The sequence below is a fragment of the Panthera onca genome, chromosome A3 (assembly GCF_046562875.1).
Source record: "Panthera onca isolate mPanOnc1 chromosome A3, mPanOnc1 haplotype 2, whole genome shotgun sequence".
Classification (NCBI taxonomy): domain Eukaryota; kingdom Metazoa; phylum Chordata; class Mammalia; order Carnivora; family Felidae; genus Panthera; species Panthera onca.
In genome coordinates this window covers 23,559,602-23,577,830 of record NC_138341.1, presented here as the reverse complement: position 1 = coordinate 23,577,830, position 18,229 = coordinate 23,559,602, and the positions used below count along the sequence as shown (strand labels likewise).

At 43.0% G+C, this 18,229-nt stretch overlaps 1 protein-coding gene across 1 annotated transcript in view; it reads left to right on the top strand.

Annotated features, from left to right (window-relative positions):
- The window catches only part of ALK (ALK receptor tyrosine kinase), a 671,065-nt gene that overhangs the window by 570,271 nt on the left and 82,565 nt on the right, over positions 1-18,229 (top strand). Inside the window, exon 9 of the mRNA XM_060651819.3 lies at positions 5,651-5,820. Within this exon, the coding sequence (XP_060507802.1) occupies positions 5,651-5,820 (170 nt within the window). The remainder of the gene's footprint in view (positions 1-5,650; positions 5,821-18,229) is intronic.

The following is an 18,229-nucleotide window of genomic DNA, read 5'->3' as shown; positions in this document are numbered from 1 at the left end:
CACTGGCTCAACCATTTCATTCACAACATGTGGGCTCTATTTCACATTCTTTACTTCAGTCTTTATGACCACCTTTTAAGGTGGGCAGGGAAGGGATGGTTATTATCACAAATTTGGCTTAAGAAAGAAAATAGAGGCTCAGAGAGGTAAGTGGTTGGCTTAAAGTCACATAATTCATTCACTTCAATATTGGAGCACAAACCCCAAGTTATCCCATCGTCAACAGGTAATGAAACAAGGAGAGTTTGATAGGCCACCCAGGAATGAATGTTGATGCAAAGGGCAATTGCTTTCAGTGCATTCTGGAAAGGAAGTGGGATGAGTCATAGGAGCACAGGAACAAGGCTCCAGAGGTTGCTTCTCTGCTGATTCTGATGCAGTAAGTCTGGGATCAGGCAAGAGATTCTGCATCTAAGTTCCCAGGTAACACCAATGATACCAACCTGAAAACCACCCTCTGAGTAGCAAAGCATTGACTGACATTTTAGAGGCAGAATCTGGAATCACTAGTGATAACTACAGGTGAAAAGTAGGCCAAGTGAAAGACCAAAGGTTCTAGACTGCTTATATCTGAGGAAGAATACATCACCTGGATACACCACCTTACTAAACACTCGGTGGGTGAAAAAAATAAATGGCAGAAAAACATACTTTGCTAGCCATTCACTGGCTGCCAGTTTGCAATCTCATTCCAAGCCTTTTGCACCTGTTTCTAAAACTAAACTTTATGGAAACGGAAACAGTGCGTGTCTTGGCTTGAGTTGTAGCTGTAGATATATATTTTCTGCTATAAACATAGGTGATGGTATTGTAAGATGAAAGGAAAGTCAAATTTTTAGTTCTACTATTTGTCTCTAGTTCTGAACGTTGGATCAAGTGGCCATCTTGACCCAAGTCCTGACTGTCTTATGTCAAGTGTCTTGACTTGATTGTCTCATGTTTTAAGTCTTTGCTGTCAAGTGGCTCTGATTACTTCCCTTTTGCTACACCCAGCAAAATTGCAGCTATTCATTTAAATTCTGACTTCCTGGCAAGCTGATAAGCTTCATGAGGGCAGGGAAGGTATATATAATAATGTAGCACAGAGTAGGTGTGCAGTAAATATAGGTTGAATGAAGGGATAATCACCTCAAGAACTGGTACCAAGAAGGATCCTGGTAGATCTCCTCAGGAGCTAGTGATGCCATGCCTTGGCAGCCAGTACTGTTCTCAGTTCCCAAGCCTATTGGCCTAAAATATAGTGCAGGAAGATGGAGAAAGCTCAGCAGTAAGCTAGCCAATGTCCCCAGTGTCAATATGACAGGGCTACATCTCACCAACATGCTCAGCCCACTAGCAGACTCTACTTCAGACTGAAAGCTTCTGAAGAACACTGGGAATTGGGCCACTTCAACTACAGCTGGTTAGCTGCAAAATGGGTGGATCCTCTTCCCTTTCCTGGTACCCAATCCCTAAAGTGCAAGAAAGTGCTAAGGAGCTTCATAGGTGGGAAGTTGGTTTCTGTCCCTGAGAGGGGACCTGGTGAAGACAGAAGGGTCTTCCTGGAAATGTATACATCTTTATTTATCCTGATATTGATCAGCTCCTACCATGTGCCCTCACTGAACCACTACTATGAATAGAAGATAAGATGTCCCTGCCTTGAAGGGACTTGCCCACAGAGGGAAGAAAAGCCACCAGAGCTGTGTCCCATAATGGTCCCAATAGCCTCAATTGTAAGATTTCAGAGGAGGGGGAGGTCATTTGTGAGACAGATGATAAGAAAAGGTCCGTGAAAATTAAATATTTAATTTTTTTAAATGGTGAGAAGGAAAGAACACGTAGAGGAAATGGAAAGATCAAAACCATAGAAGCAGAAAAATCCATGTCAGGTGCAAAGCTGACATGTAGACTGATGTGGCGGAGTCTAGGAACTAACATTCACTGGGCCCCCATGTGTGGACTACTGGATGAAATCTACTTACCTGTTGCTCTAAGGTAATACAGACCATTTTTAATCACTTCAAAACACAAAACAGGCTTATTTAGAAATCAGAATGCCCATCTAATCAGAACTTTAATCTTGCTTTAAAGTTAGGGCTTATTTCCCTCCCCTCCCCCTGCCACACTTGACCCTACTATAGATGAAAAGCCTGAAATTAGGGAAATGGTGGTCACGGTTCTCTCCCCTTCACTCAGCTTTCCTCTTCAGTCATCTGGCTAACTTGTGACCCTTTAATGCAGGGAAAGGAAAAGAGGCAAAGAAAGCAAAAAGCTCTTACTTGACCAGAACTGTTGTGGTGATCTGGCATTGGTATTCTCTGGATAGGACAAATATTTAAGGCTTACTAGTTTTCACAGGGGGCACTTTTGTGGTTTCTTTGGAGATCTACATTTCTCCTCACCCCCTCCACTATTGCTAAGAGTCTTTCACCTTGACTGGGGCATATGTATCTCCATTCCAGGATATCACTTACTCTTTTCTCTGCCCTTGGGCATCTCAAAATGCCTGCAGCTTCTTTCTTCTGAGTTCTATTTACCTCTTCAAGAAGCCCTCTTGGACAAGATCTAAAATGGTCCACGTGGGCCGCTTTTTACACAGCTCACTCTAGTCTATGTGTAATGCTCATGCATGTGTGCACCACCAAAGTCTGAGAGTGCAAGCCATCCAATGGTTCCACCTTGCCTTTGTCCTGCCATCAGAGCAGCTACCCAACCCCTGGTTCATACTTTAGATTTTCCAGGTAGGAGTTAGACAGCGTTCTACTGAGCTCCCCAAACTGTAAATGCTCAAGGTGGCATCATTAAAACTGCTCTCTCTTGACTTGGGATGAAGAGATAAACTTATTTGCAGAAGGGTAAAGTGACGTGGAACTCATGATATACAAAAAGCACATTCTAAAAAACTCTCTCCTGGTATTCAACCACCAACTTTTTTAAAAATCCAAGTATGTATGAGAGATTAAGAATTGTGTAACCTGTTTTCATCCACCCCTCTTGAAAGTCCTACATCATTGTGTTCTCAGACTTCCCTTTGAAGTGTAGTATCTATTGCCTCAGTGCTTCAGCCAAAATTCCTTTTTAACATTTACTACACTATTTGTTATCTCATTAAATTGTCACTGTAATCCTAAACCTATTCCATCTTAATGGAATACAGAACTGCACTTCAAAAGAACCAAAGTGACAACAACATTTTTTGAATCCAGATCTCTCTAACTCAAGCTTTTAGACCATTCTAGGGTGGAGGATACATGTGAATCAGCATAAGTACTCAATAAATATTCATTGAATGCCTAAAAAGCTGATTTTCTTAGATTATAAAGAAACATGAATGCCTTGATATTAGTTGATAAGGAGAAACCACTGAAAAATCAGTCACAGATGGTAGTGGTAAACAGGAAGATGTGATAAAGACATACAAAAGAAGTTAGAAGGGAGAAAGTAGAGAGGGAGAGGCACTTTAGGAGGCCATAGAAAGAGCTGAAAGAGCAAGCTATAAAGGACATTGTGAGTGCTACTTTGTTAAAGTAATGAAGATAAAAGCTAGGTTGAGAGAATTTAAAGAAAGCATGGGCAACAAGGAAATAAAAGCAGTTACATGCCAGTTATCCAAGATGTTCACATCTGAATGGGGGTAAAGAAATAGGTTGCACATCAGAGGAGCTAGCTGGATCAGGGATATTTTTCTGGGATGGGTGAATGCTGATCTTTTCTGTAGACAGAAAATCCAAAAGGTACAAAGAGTCTTAAGGTGCTAGAAGCAGTTATTGAGAGAGCAAGGACTGGGCGGGGGGGGGGGGGGGGGGGGAGGATATGGGAGATTAACATAGAAGAAAATGAAAGTTACAGCTTCCTCTAAGACAGGAAAAGAAGAGAGAAGGTAGATAAATAAACACCTATGCTGAGAAGTAGAAGTAGAAGGAGGAGAGGGAGGAGGAGGAGGAGGAGGAGGAGGAAGAGGAAGAGAGGATAGAAGGGAAAGGAGGGAAGGAGGCAGAGAGGCTGAAGTAGATTGCACCTAATAGAGTAAATCTTTATCAGTAAAGTAAGAATCAAAATAATGGATCAGGAGTTGTGTACCAAAAGATAACAGCATTAGTGTTTGAGGAAGCGTTTGAAACACCCATTGTGCTATGTGTGTTCAGAAGTCAACTGTGGAAATCAGTGGATGAGTAAGTACCAAGAACCATCCAGAGCACTGAGGTTCAACAGTCTGATTTCACAGCAGTCCAAATCATCAAATATTCTGTGGCCAAGGAGCAAAAGGAGAGAAAGGATATAGCAAGCAATATTCCAAGCAGGGCATGGGGCATGGGCTAAAGACTGAGAGGGCTTAGTTAGTAGGATTAAAATTTCTAGTCGTGGCATCTAGATTGCACAAGGAAGCCACGTGAAATCAGAAAAAAACAATTGACAGATTTGTTAAATTATCCTGGGAGTACTCATTGGAGACAAGTATTTGCTACACCAGATTTGGGAAATGGGAAAGGTATAAGTGAAGAGGTTATGGTTATAGACCAGGCTTGCCTGACTCAGGCTCTCAGAAGTAGAACAGCACCTGGGCACCCCAGTGCCAGGTGTGGCCTTGTTAGTTAAGAGGCCATGTGCAACAAAGTGGGAAGTTCATGGTATATGACCTCTTTGATCAAATTGCACGCAAACCATGAGCTTGGGGACTGGGAGACAAAGGAATGGCGATTTATAGAAGAGAATGTCTTCAAACAATGAGAATCAAAGAAAAGGGGCACATAGCAGATGAAAACTACAGTTGCCACAGGACATATTTTACCTTTCATTCCACAACAGCCATTTTTTTAATTACGGGATCTAAACAGGAATATTTGGGGCAATTATATGCTATAGTTGTCCTAAGTTTTAAATGTTGTTTACAGATTGTTTCTATCAAACGAAAATATCAGAGACCTTGTTTATAGCATGTACTGATTCTGGGCATGACTGCACTTAAACTCTTTCAGAAATATTCACTATAGTCCCTTTTCATATATCTAGGGAACAATGCCATAGGAACCTTTACTAAAGACACAATGAAAATATATGATTGTAGCTTCCTTTTGTCAAAGTGGACATCCTAATTCTGAAAGATAACCATCGTAAAGTATCTCGATGAGTAGACTTTTGTCCTGCCTTTGCCTACCAGTGGCCATAAGTATCAAGTCACAGAGTCTCTGGTTAGCTAACACATGGCATGGTATCTTTCAGATAAGAGTATTAGAGTCTCAATGAGGAAGAAAAATCTATGATACCTAAGGCATTGAAGAAATTGAGTCATAAAATCACTTCTCCAAGGTCACAAAGTGAATCGGGGCCACAGACGAGAATCTTCAGAACCCCTTTAAGAAGTTCACTTCATATCCCATTGATTCTTAATATCACCTCAGATGCAGAATCTTGTGAAACTTAGGATCAACCTGAACAAACTTCCAAAATTTTGTCCCTAATTGCCCCTGCCCAGCTCCTTGAATCTTAATGAAAGCCATTTGGAGAGACAATGAATAAGATCAGACAGTCACCAGCTTTCTTCACTGGGCATACCTTGGCTGAGTCTCCAGCAACATGCTTGAGGCTTCAGGTGAGAGTTCTAGGAAGGGGACCTAAGGATTCCTTTTAATATTAACACCTGTTCTTCTGGCTCTGCTCTCCCTTGCAGCTCCGAATGTCCTGGCTCATCCGTGGAGTCTTGCAGGGAAACGTCTCCTTGGTCCTGGTGGAGAACAAAACTGGGAAGGAACAAAGTAGAATGGTCTGGCATGTTGCCACTAATGAAGGCTTGAGCCTGTGGCAGTGGACAGTGCTGCCTCTTCTCGATGTGGCTGACAGGTGAGCCTCCACCCATTTCTGTCACTCTCTTTTCTTCTATCAGCCAAGATGCAGAACAGAGTCATGTCTTCCCTCCCCCCATCCCCACTACCCAAGACATGCATCCAGATGAACACATACATGTGCATACACACAAATATGAACACACACACACACATACATACACACATACACACACACACACACACACACACACACACACACACCACTTTCTGCAGACTTGTAGGGAGCACTGAGTTTCTCTGTAGGATTTCTAGGCTAATTAGCACTTATCTCTTGTATCACTAGCCTGGCCTGATTCACTGCCTCCAGTATCTTTAGTAGAAATAAAACTCATACTCATGAGTTGAACAACTCATATCACTGCCAAATAATAATCAGGCTTTATATGTATATTTTCTCCTAATTAATGCACTTTGCCTTACTTTCCCATTTGACATTTTATTTATCCCTTATTAACAACAAAATCTGTGACATAGGTAGTACAGACCTCATCATGTTCCCCATCCTGCCCTTTCACAAGATTCTCATCAAGAACCAAAGAGTTACTGGCACCAGCAAGTTGGCATCAGAGTGAGGACTGGTGCTCAGGTCAGTCCAAGTCCAGGACTTTGTGGAGTCAGGTCCCTGAAGCAAGTAGATGAAGGAGAAGGTAAATTCTTCACTAAACAGAGGAGTGATTCTACCAGAGGCCCTGACTCCTATTTAAATTCGATCACTAGTGGCTTTGTGACCTTGAACCTCTCTGAGTCTCAGTTTCCTCATCTTTAAGCTGAGAGGGTTGGACTAGAAGATCATTGACTTTGCAAGGCTCTGCAATGGAGAAGTAACCACTGAGATCAACTGCCACTTGTCTCCCCGGGATGGCACCAGTCTGCCACCTGCAGCCAGCCTGGAGCAAGCAGTGCCCAGCCTAGCACAGCAGCTCACATGACTCCTTGATGAATCATACTGAACCCTTGATGGCTGGTGTGCTAATCTGTCCCAGAACAAAATAGGCAGAGGGCAGAGGGTGGGAGTTATTTCTAGAAGGGGGGCAGATAAGTGGATCTGGAGGGGGAAAGCCAACTTTAACAGGCTAAATATCAAACCCAGCAACCCTAGCTCCTCTGCATTAGACTCTTAAAACCCATCCAAATTACCATCCTGATGAATTCGCCTCTAAAAAATGAGGACAAAGAGCTTAAGGCAAGGTGAGGGTGATGCCAGTTGGCATGCAGCTTTGTAAGGATAAAGTTGGGTCTCAAATTCTTCACTCAAACTTCACAGAGTCTGCTCTTTCCAAGAGCTCATAACTTCAGTTGTGCTGTCATAGGAAGAAGTGATTGTCCTCACTCTGAGCACTAGTTTCCCACTCCTTCAGATGTGTGTGGGTTAAAGATCAAAGCCCTTGGACATCCTGAGGCACAGTGCTACCCCTAGGACAAATGGATTTAATTAAAGTGGAGGAAGGGGCAGTGTGGGCACTCCCTACCACAGACTGGTCTTTTGTCCTCCGGGATTGTGAGAGTTGTATGCAGGGGATGGAGAACAGGAAGGTGATGGCAGAGCCCTTCCTCCTGGGAGATGCTAAATTAATTCAGATGAATCAAAGGGGTTTTTTTCTCTTCAATCCAGCAACTCCTCTCTCTTTCATAACCACTCCAGGGGATTTAAAGCAAGTAAGATGTTGACTCTGTTCACTCCCATCCTTGAGAGTTTTGTTTGAAAGAGACTTTGTTCTCAGCCTCCCTCCTCCCTGTTAAAGGCTGTTTACCAGACTGACATTTCCAATATTGGTACTGAGACCAAACTGTCCAGTGGGGATTCAGACAAAGGCCAGCTTGGTTTGTTGATGCCCCGTGACCTAATGAGTGTGCAATTACAGAACACACAAGTGACTCCATTCACCAGGAGCCTGCACACCACTGACATGCTCTGATGTAGGAAGCTACTCCCCCCACCCAGAGCTAAAGATGATATAGAAGGCATCAAGACCCAGAGGTAAATGGAACTGCAGGAGAAGGAGGCATGGCAGTTTTCAGTTGCTAAAATCGCTTACCAGTAGAGATGACTGGCCCATAAAACTAAAAAAGCACTGTGGATAAAAGACCATAGGCTTTAGGATCCGATAGTCCCAAGTTTAAAACTGTCTCCGACACTCACTAGTTGTGTGACCCCAACCAATCACTGAACCTCTCTGGGCCTTGGTGGCCACATCTGTAAAGTATCATCACAGTACAACTTCACAGCGTTGTTATGAGACTAAATAAAATGACTGTCAAAAGCATCTATATATAGTAAGTATCAATGAATTTTATTTCCCACATCCAACACCCTCATCCCTCAGTTATGTAGCCTCAGGTAACTTATTGGGAAAAAAGTAGCACAAGTCACAACCACTGATCTTCCAAGTCAAGTATGTTGTATAAAACAGAGATAATAAAGTTTACTCTGAGGCTTAGAGAGTAAAGTTCTTGGTAAGCTTCCTGGCCCACAGTAAGTGCTCAGTCAGTGGTAACTACTACTAATAACTACAGTATAACAATAACAATAATAATAATCTCCCCACCTGATGCCTCAGAAGAGGCTGGGATGGACCATTTAGCAATAATAACTAGTCATGCAACCCAAAGATGATAGAGGTGAGTGTTTTTCTGGATTTGCTGTCATCAGTGTTGTGTAGACTCCTTCTAAGGGGAAGGAGCAAGAAACATATTCTTCCTTTTCCTCCTACAGAGAGTGAACTATAGCTGCCAGATTGCCAGAAAATGAAAATGGGAGGAGGGAGAAGTAGAGGAAGGAAATATTTAAGGGAAAGAGAAGGAAAATGGATAAAAGACAAAGAAGAACTCTCCTCTCCCCCCACCTTTAGGTAGTCATTAGCTCCTGTACCACCTGCTTTCTTAGGCAAGTTCTGACTTCAGCTATTCAGCACTCACATCGTGGACAGCTCCTCAATCAAGGACCTTGAAGGAGCAGGAACTTTATTCTCAATGTTGGCCCAAATCTCCTCCAATCCTAGGTTCTCCAACATTACATTACATTGCATGCATTATAGAGTTTTTTGGAGCAGCTTTATTAGGGTTTACAGGTTAGCTCTAAAGAGCTCCTATCTTTTAGATACTTCTTTCAGTTCAGTTATACTTTGCTAGATTCTTACAGGTTTTTGTACCTTCCATTCTCTTCACATGACATGTTCTTCCTCTACCTTCCTTTTTTCTAACTGCCACTCTTCCTTCACTTTTTAAAGACCTCTAGACTATAGTACACCTACAATATATTCTCATGGCTCCTGAAATATCTCTATAATTTGTCACTCTTTACTATCTATTTTTTTTAATACCTGAATATACACATTAACAAAGTAGAGCTCAGATCTGTCTTATATATCACTGTTCCTTGAACATCTAGAACCATTCCTAAGAAACACATCATATGTCCAACAAATATGTGTTTACAGAATGATGTGTTGAGAGAAATTGCATACATTTCCAAATTCCAGCTGAATTAACTGAGAATTTCACTTACTGGAATCCATCTAATATTCTTCCTGTGTTCAATCTAACAAAACAGATAAAATCACATTACAATAAATACTGCTGCAAAGTGTTCTGTATACCAAAGCAACACCTGTGTCCCATCAATCAACCAGCATTTATTACTCTTATGGCAAGGAATTTTCTTTAGAGACTTGGCTGGTACCTGGACTTTCTTTATCTCTGGTCACTGTTCTGTCAGAATCAATTTATAAGAAAGACTTTGATCCTAATTGTGTGCCCTAATCCTTTTGAGTAGAGAGATCTAGAGCTGAGCACTTGAGAGCAAAGAGCTATATTCACATTGCTGCCACCACATAGTAGTCTTTCTGTGAAAGCTCAGAGAATATGCCATCAGTATATAAAGGCTGATGATGGGGAGACACTGATCCATGGAATGGTATTTCTTCTGTCCATTTACAAACAGGCAAAGGAATAGGAATAACGCCATAGTCTGTCATCATTATGAAGTGATATTAACCATAAATCCATATTATAAAGAGTAACGAGAAAAATCTCCATGAGTAGTGCCCATGATGTTTTGAGCAGTGGCAACATCCCTGGAATACAGATATGTTCTTTCAAGGTAATTTTGAAGGGCAGCACCAATTCAAATATTGGCTCAATGTGTGCTTAAAAGTTATCTCATTACTTTACAGCCACCTCATATAACTAGTTTTCTTTATTCTCTCCCCCATTCAATTGCCATTCTTTCTGTTGGAATTAATTCTATCTTTACTCAAATGGAAGAAAGGCAAGTTCTCTTCCCTCAATCTGTCAGTCTTTTATAAGGACATACACCTAGTTTTCCTCTTTATAATAATATATCCTAGTAAATTAAGCACAATGTTCCCACACCATCTTAAGCTCTGACACGCTCACAGAGCAGAAGCAGGTGCTAAGTTTGACTCATTACAAGATAGATTTCAAAACACCGTGGATCAAAGCTTGTCCCACAAATCACTACCATCATACAGCCAGATAGAAAGTACATAACCTAATGTTCATGTGGAGGCTCTATTCCCCAGCATTATCATTATAAAGGCTTTTAGCCATATCCTATATACATAGTCTAACAAGAAAAAATGTTCCCTCTGGAGATATTTAGATTTCTGTTCCTTTTGTATCCTTTGTCCTAAAAGACAAGTAGTGTGTTTGACAAATGCATCTTTCAAATGGAATCAGTTAAACTGAGAGTTATGTCTTTATGTACTTAGGCCAAATTCCACAGAGCCAAGATTTTTCTCATATCCCATTCTTGTTTCTCATCCACAGAATCTCCACTTTACATAGGGTGCTATCAGTAACAATACTGCCCCTTTGTGTAGCATCTTTCGGTGATGAGAAAGACATTAGAGGGGCATTTTCATCATTTATTACCTGAGTAGAGAGGCAATTAACTTCCAGGGAGAGGAAATCCAGAAATTTCCAATGAACCTCAGTTTGCAGGTCTAAACACACTCCTAAAAAGTTGTGTTTAATTCAGATTTTTTTTAATCTGAACCAATCTGTAAATTGAACCAAAGCTTCCTCATAGAGCCATGAGAAGAGTTAGAAATGATAATGACCAGAGCCAGCATTTGTTAATGCCAGTCACTGTAACAAGTAGTTAACATGCATTATCTCATTCCATCCTTAAAACATCCCTTGGGATAGATACCAAAATTAATCCCCCTTTTTATAAGAGGAATATGAGGTCTAAAGAGGTTAAATAATTTTCTCTTAGCCCTTAGGCTGGTCTACTTCTATGTACATGCCTGAGGAAATGAAGACACAGTGCTTGGCATGTAATAGAAAACTTGATAAGTGATAGCCATTGTTATTAACAAAACATTTTGGTTTGGGATTTTTTAGGCCACACCCCTTATTCATTCTGATTTAGTTTATTGTCTTCCCTTTTCACCATCTATCACTGAAACCCATCATCTTGATTCTGCAGCCCAGCTCCTGCTAAAGACCATTTCCCACCCAGCCCTTACCTGCCTGCCTTCTCTCATCTCCAGCCCAGGCAGCATCACCAGCACAGGGAGATTCTCTTCTTTTTCTTCTGGAACACAATGGCCCCTTCCCCGTGTGGTTTTTCAAGTCACCACTCTAGCATGCCTTTGACTATTTCCACTTCAGAGCTAGAGCATAAGTCCTAATAGGTATTTTTCATTTGCAAATGTAGTAATGTACCATGTCTAACAAAAGCATAAAAATAAAATACATTTAGTTATACATTTAACAAACCACCCTCTGGTAGAGAATACAGTTCACTTCCATAAGGACTGACACAGAAAGTCGAGGTCATGTAATGCCTACATGGTCCCCAGGAGAAGCCAGTGAAAGGTCAGGCCCTGCCTGGGTTTTTCACCTTATGCCTGCCTTCCCTTCTGTGAAAGTTTCCATTTATAGCTGCTTTGCCTCCACCAGTCCTTCCCCAGAAAGGAGAGATGCCTATGAAAGAAGAAGATGTCACCCCTGCAAACCCCACACACCAGTGTCTGCTACTCCTCTGCTGGACAGGCTACATTTCATGGTCACAACAGCTCCTGGACCACCCTACACTCTGCCCCATGTCCCTTGCCCATAGCAGCCTTGTACCTGCCTCCCAGAGTGCTCTACCCCCTCACAACTCGAGGTGCCCACTCTGTCCCACACTTCTGGGTGGCTGGGGGAGATGTCATCCCCATTTTCAGGTGAGAATACAGAGGCACAGAGGGGTTAAATCAAGGTCCTACAGGTAGTTAAACATAGAGGCTCTTTCTTAGAGCTCCTTCTATCTCCTTTCAGTCCACCAGAGAACACCTGTGGATGCTCCAGTGTAAAATGGTACTAACCGCCAAAATCATCCAGATATTATGTATTTATCCAGCCAACACTTACTGCCCTACTTGGTGCCAAGTGACAAACTTACCTGGACAAGTAATGTATTTCAGCCCTCTAGGAATATCATCTATAGGGGGAGCCTGGTAGGAAAACAGACCTTTGTATCACAGGACAGTAAGAGCCAGAGAAGAGGGAAGTACAGACAGAGAGAACAGCATGAGGCTCAATAAGCCACAGCTGTTGGAGCTCCTCACTTCCAAACAGGCTCCTCTCTGGTAGCCAGTTTGGGGTTCTCCCTCTGCCAGATATGTCCATGCCAACAGAAGAGCAATGACTGTCACCTTGGGTAGCCTGCATTTGTTCATTCACTCACTACCAACAGATGCACATCAGGCACTCACTCGGGAGTGGCTCCATAGGCTTCAAAGTCAGAGGTGAGGGCAGAGGGAAGGGGAAGATCTCAAGGGTCTGCTTTCTCAGGAGGTGCCTACCTGTCCTGAGTGAGTCTGACTGCCCTGAGTCCATGTACACAGGCAAAAAACCCAGCACTTTAGGGCCCTTTTCATAGTGGGTAAAGAAAAAAAAAAGGTGTTTTCTGCCCCTAACCAGCTGTGACAGTGCAAGTGTCCCTTCCTGAAGCTACAGGGGCTGGGGATCTCAGCATGCTTATTCACATCAGCCTGAGTCAGTTTCTGCACTAGGAGAAAATGGTAGGCTCCAGGGTAAATTTAGGTGAAGCAGGGTGCATAGCACTGAGTAAACCCAGCAAGCTCAGAGCTCTTCATGGAAAACTTGACTTTGCTCTCCTTACCTTCCCCAGAGAGATGAGGAAACTAGCATCCCAGAGCACTAGACCACACTCCTTGAATCCACTTTGCCTTACTCAGGCATGTCCCTAGTCCTCGAGTGGTATAAAGTGTGAACTAGGTGATGATTGTAGTTGTGAGGGAAGGGTACTTCTGAGTCCTGCAGCCAGATAAGGGCTAACTTTACCCATAATCCTACTCAAAGAAGTGAGTTAGTCATCAACCCAACCATGTCAGATACATGGAGAACACCTAAGCAAATAGGTTTGTGCTACACGATATGTTAGTTGGGTAACACTACTCAAAGTAACATTAAACTTCCAATCCTCAAGGATGTACAAAAGAAATTTATTTCTTGCTCATGTGAAATCCAAAATTAGTGTGCTAGTTGAATAGTGACTTTCCATCTTGTCCTTCAGGGGCCCAGCCTCCTTCTCCCTGTGGCTCAATCCTTTTCTCCAGTTTTGGAATCCTTTGCATTAAGACAGCCAACGGAGAAGGGGCATGGGAGGGGTTCTCATATAGGAAGATTTTTATGAGTCATTACTTCATCTCATTTTCCATTGGCTAGAACTCAGTCACAAGATCATACTTAACTGCAAGGGATGCCAAGAAATGTAGTCTAGCTCTGTGCCCAGAAGAAGGGAAAATGAATTTGATGGGGGGAAAATGATGTATCATGGAATAAGCCAAGGAATACAGCCTTTATCTCTGGGCATCTATCAGAGTGTCACTTGAGAATACCAATTCCTTATTTAGCTATTCTGACCATTGATTAGTCTTCTCCTAGAACCTTCATAATTCAAGGCTGAAATCAATTCCAGGATCTATTCTAAAGCATGAATGTTTCATTCCCAAAATTTTATGATGTAGCAAAACCTTACTTTTTGGCAGAAATCACCCCAGAATTTCTTTTACTGAATTTCTCCTTTCTTAAAGCAATTTTGATATTTGACCACACTTGGAAGTCATTGACACAAAATGTCAGATTCAGATGTCTTGTGGGCAAGACAGGGAATTGAGTGACTAGGGAAATGTCATTGTCACATCATCAGCAAACATATTTTAAGCCCCCATCAAGCACAGAGGATGGAAAGGGGTATATGACCCAGCCTCTTGCCAGTCACAAGGCCTGCATGCTAGGGGATTGGGGGAGACACTGCGCATATGCAATGAGAGGGAAACAGCAACACATGAAGTATTGTGCAGAGGCTGACAGCATGGTCTGTGTTCAGATGGCATGGTGACCTCCATGTCAGGGAGGATGAAATGGAGAACACGAATTATTATAAGGTGGTGGACCCTGTGGAAAATTTAGATCTTCCTGAAGTGGGAAAGGAATAAGAGCATTCCAAAGAAGGCCATCAGGGTGAGTGGAGGCTTATAGGCAAGAATGTTTTATGTGGGTTCAAGAGTAGCCAACTAGGTCATATCAGAGAATCCTGAGCAATCTCCTTGGGAGAAGGTGAGCAAGGATATTAGGCCACATATTTTGGACTCTGCACTGTGGGTAATAGCCATTGAGCACAGAGATGGGAAACCAGAACAAGGAGACTATTGAAGGCTCTGTGAGGGACCAAATGTGAAATGCTTTGAGCCTGGAAGTGGGACTTAGAAAGGGGGAAGATGGGCTGGGGGAGAAGAGGCTGCCACCTTCCACATGGCACCATTGGCCCAGGACAGCCTTGGGCTGGCCCTCTGAGAATAGTGGAAGAAATGTGGCTGGTGGCTCAGCAATGCAATGTGCAGCCAGGCGTAGATATATATAAATCAAACATTCATAACTCTGAAAGGATCTGGTCCTGTTTCTTTCTCAGGAAATATCCCAGATCACTGGAGCAAAGAGTAGATTAGCAATTCTGAGCTTTAAATCCTATTTCTAACACTGATTTACTGTGACGTTTGGGACAAGTTGTTGCTTTTGATTGCTAAGTTTCTACAATCAAGAGCGCAAAACAGTGAGACGGATCCTGCCTGTGAGCCTGGTTTTAAGAAGTAGTCGCTCAAAATGGCAATAAGTGAACCCCTTTAGAATAGCAGGATGTTTGGATCAGCTCAAGATTTTCTTGGTAATAGCCACAGCTCAATTTACAAGTCAACAGATGCACATATTTTTCATAACTCTTAGTGCCTCTGAAAATGTAAACCTACGTTCTTGGCCCTTCTCTCCTCAAGCACAAAGTTTGGAATTTAGGGGATAACTGGGCTGCTGATATTTGAAACAAAGCAGAATCCAGTTCTATACATGCTTTTCTCTAGGACCTCACTGGCGTTCACCACTTCCGCTCTCACTTCTGTGCAGGTGACACATCATCTTTATCTCACCTGAGTCCCATACCTGGGTTTCTAGCTGCCTGACTGGCATCCTGCCCACACCTTCAATATGCTCCCTCCTGTGTGATTCTTCTGTCCAAAGCCCTACCATTATCCTAGGCATTCAGTTCTTCAAAGTCTTTCTTAACTTCTCTCTCACTACCCAGATTCAGTGTTTCCCCAGGTTGTACATTCTAGCTCTATAGGGGCAGAACTAAAAAGGTGTTTAGAAATACCCTAGTCACTGAATAATATGAATCACAAGTCATATGAATTCCTCAAGGTCAAGGCTGATGTCTTTCTTGTGCATCTCTATATTCCCAGCTGCAGACAGCATGCCTGAACTCATAGTAGGTGCTCAAATAATCTTTGCTCAAAGCCAGAGGGGGAGATATGGAATTTATAACACTACCTGAGGAAGCACAGATTTCTAAAAATATATATAAAACAGGAACAATGAATCAGAATCTCCCATGTTGAAGAAAAGCTTCCACTGTGAAAATACCCACATTACATAGGTATTTTTTTAAAAAACCAAGATGGTGCCAGGGTGCCTGCGTGGTTTAGTTGGTTAAATATGACTCAATGTCGGCTCAGGTCATGATCTCATGGTTTGTGGGATTGAGCCTCATATCGGGCTCTGCACTGACAGCTCAGAGCCTGCTTAGGATTGATATTCTCTCTCTCTCTCTCTCTCTCTCTCTCTCAAAATAAGTAAATAAACTTTTAAAAATATAAATAAAATTTAAAAAAAGATGGTGCCTAACAAATTTCAGTTGCCCAGAGTCCTACCAACTATGTAGCCCAGAATTCACTCCACTCTACCTTTTGAAACTCAGCCCTCACCAAGCAGAGAAAGCTGTTAATTCAGGCTCATAAAGATATTTCTGTCAGGATAGAAGGAAACCAGCAACCACCCTTTTCCTCTGTCTTCCCACCATGGAGGGCACCTCCATCTCTGGCACTACCTCAGCTCTCAAACCATAAGCTGACACAGCAGCAAAGGGAAGAGGAAGAGGTCAGTGTTAGAAATGTCTCTGGAAGGTGAAATGGACTTCTCAGTCTCTTGGAAAGAATGACTGCAGATTCCTTCTAGCTCTGGACAGCCCTCCAGGCGCCCAGTTGCTCCTACGGCCCAGGAAGAGCTTAATATACATGACCCAGAATGAGGAAATGAAAAAGCAATATGGGAACTTGCCAGAGAAGGGCTTCTCCCCGCCCTGAAGTCTGGTGGAACACCCATGTGGCAGGCGACCTTTCGGATTGGTGGCGGGCCAGGGCAAATGTGGGAACCAGAACCATTAGTCACAGACAGCCAGTGCCTGGAAGCCTGGGACTGAGATTGTTGAAGAGTGTGAGTGATTCTCCGTGCTTGCTCAGTCTGGCTGAAAACTCATTTTCTCCCCTATTCTACCGCAAAGGGCTCCCTCACAGAAGCCAATTCATTGCGAAAGATCTCTATGGCCCTTGGCAACCTTGGAATCACTCTGTATGGACTTTTCCTGACTGCTCTTGGTGTCATTATGCCCAGAGAGAAACCAAATCAGAAGATGGTAAATTACTTCTGAGAGTCGGGGCTGAGCAGGAAGAGAGGGTGCTCCCAACTACTGAGTCTGGCCTTTAATGTCCAGGCCCACTTTACCGTGTGAGAGCCAAAGGCTTCTAGAGTCAGGCAGGGCACACGTGTCCAGCCCTAGCCATGTTGATCCCAGACAGGCTGGTCCCAGGATCCCAAAGCTGGTCATCGGCCCCTCCTTTTCAACTGGTAACTGAAGTCAATTATGCAGATAATAGGATGGATGCGGCAGGGCTTTTTCATCACATACATTATTCTAATAGAAATGCATACCGCGACCCAAGCTTTGTGACAGTCCATTTTAGAAGACTTTTGCCGAGCAAATCAAGTGCGCAGTGAGAAATCGGAGAAAGCATTTTTCCTCAGCAGTATCTGCCCTCTCTCTCCTAAGCAGCCAGAGCCCAGACAAGTCCCAGCTGCAAAAGGGGATGCAGAACGCTCCCCCTCTTCTGAGCCCACTAAATGGTCCAGAGGAATCTGAGACGCGGTGCCCATCCACTAAATAAATGCTTTTTACACAAGCCAGCCATTCTTTCTTGCTCTCTCCCTAAAGCATTGCTATTCCCTCAGTCCACATTCAGACACACACCTTTTTGTCAGCTACTTAAAATCATTAAGTGAACTTAATTAGGTTTGTCAATCCCTAAGGCTGGCAGAGTGGCAAATAAGGCACTATATTCACTGTCCATTAGCAGTCTGTTGTCTGAACGAGACTGCATGTTTTCTGAGCTGTGCACGAGCAGCTTTAGCATTTTCTATGCAAAGATCTGCCCAGTGAGTCTGGGAGATACCGAATTTCAAGGCCGTCCCCTCTAAACCTGGCCCACTGCCCCAGTGGCCACCTCCCAGGATCCCCTGAGGCCAATTTTCAACAGGCCTCTCTGTAAAGCTGAGCATGACAGAGTCAAGGGGTGTGTTCTCTAGGCAAAGACAGGCTCCAACCAAGATCTCTAGCCAAGTCTGTTGTATCAACAAGCTCCAAACCCCACCAGCTGAGAAAAAAAAGAAAAAAACAACAATAACCCATGCAATCAAAAATGTCATCTTTGGAGAAATTGAAAGAACTGAGCAGGTGTGAACTATTGAGTGGCAGGGAGAGAAATCCATGCTAAGGCTATAAAGACCTCAGCTGCCATGTTTTTAAACAGCACAGATCAGTGAGGGAGTTTGAGGATTCCCAAAGAGCTGGCTCTTCCCTTCTCCTTGACTGGGCTGCCCATGAAGAGGGAGGACTAAGCTCTACCAGCCATGGGGGCTCAGCTTTCTTTCTCCATACAGAGCTAAGGCTTTGGGATAAGGGCAGTGGAATACCTATATGTTTGTTAGAACCACTTGGCCCCATAATCCTGGTAGTAATGTGGCATGGACCTTGCCTTCCCTTAGAC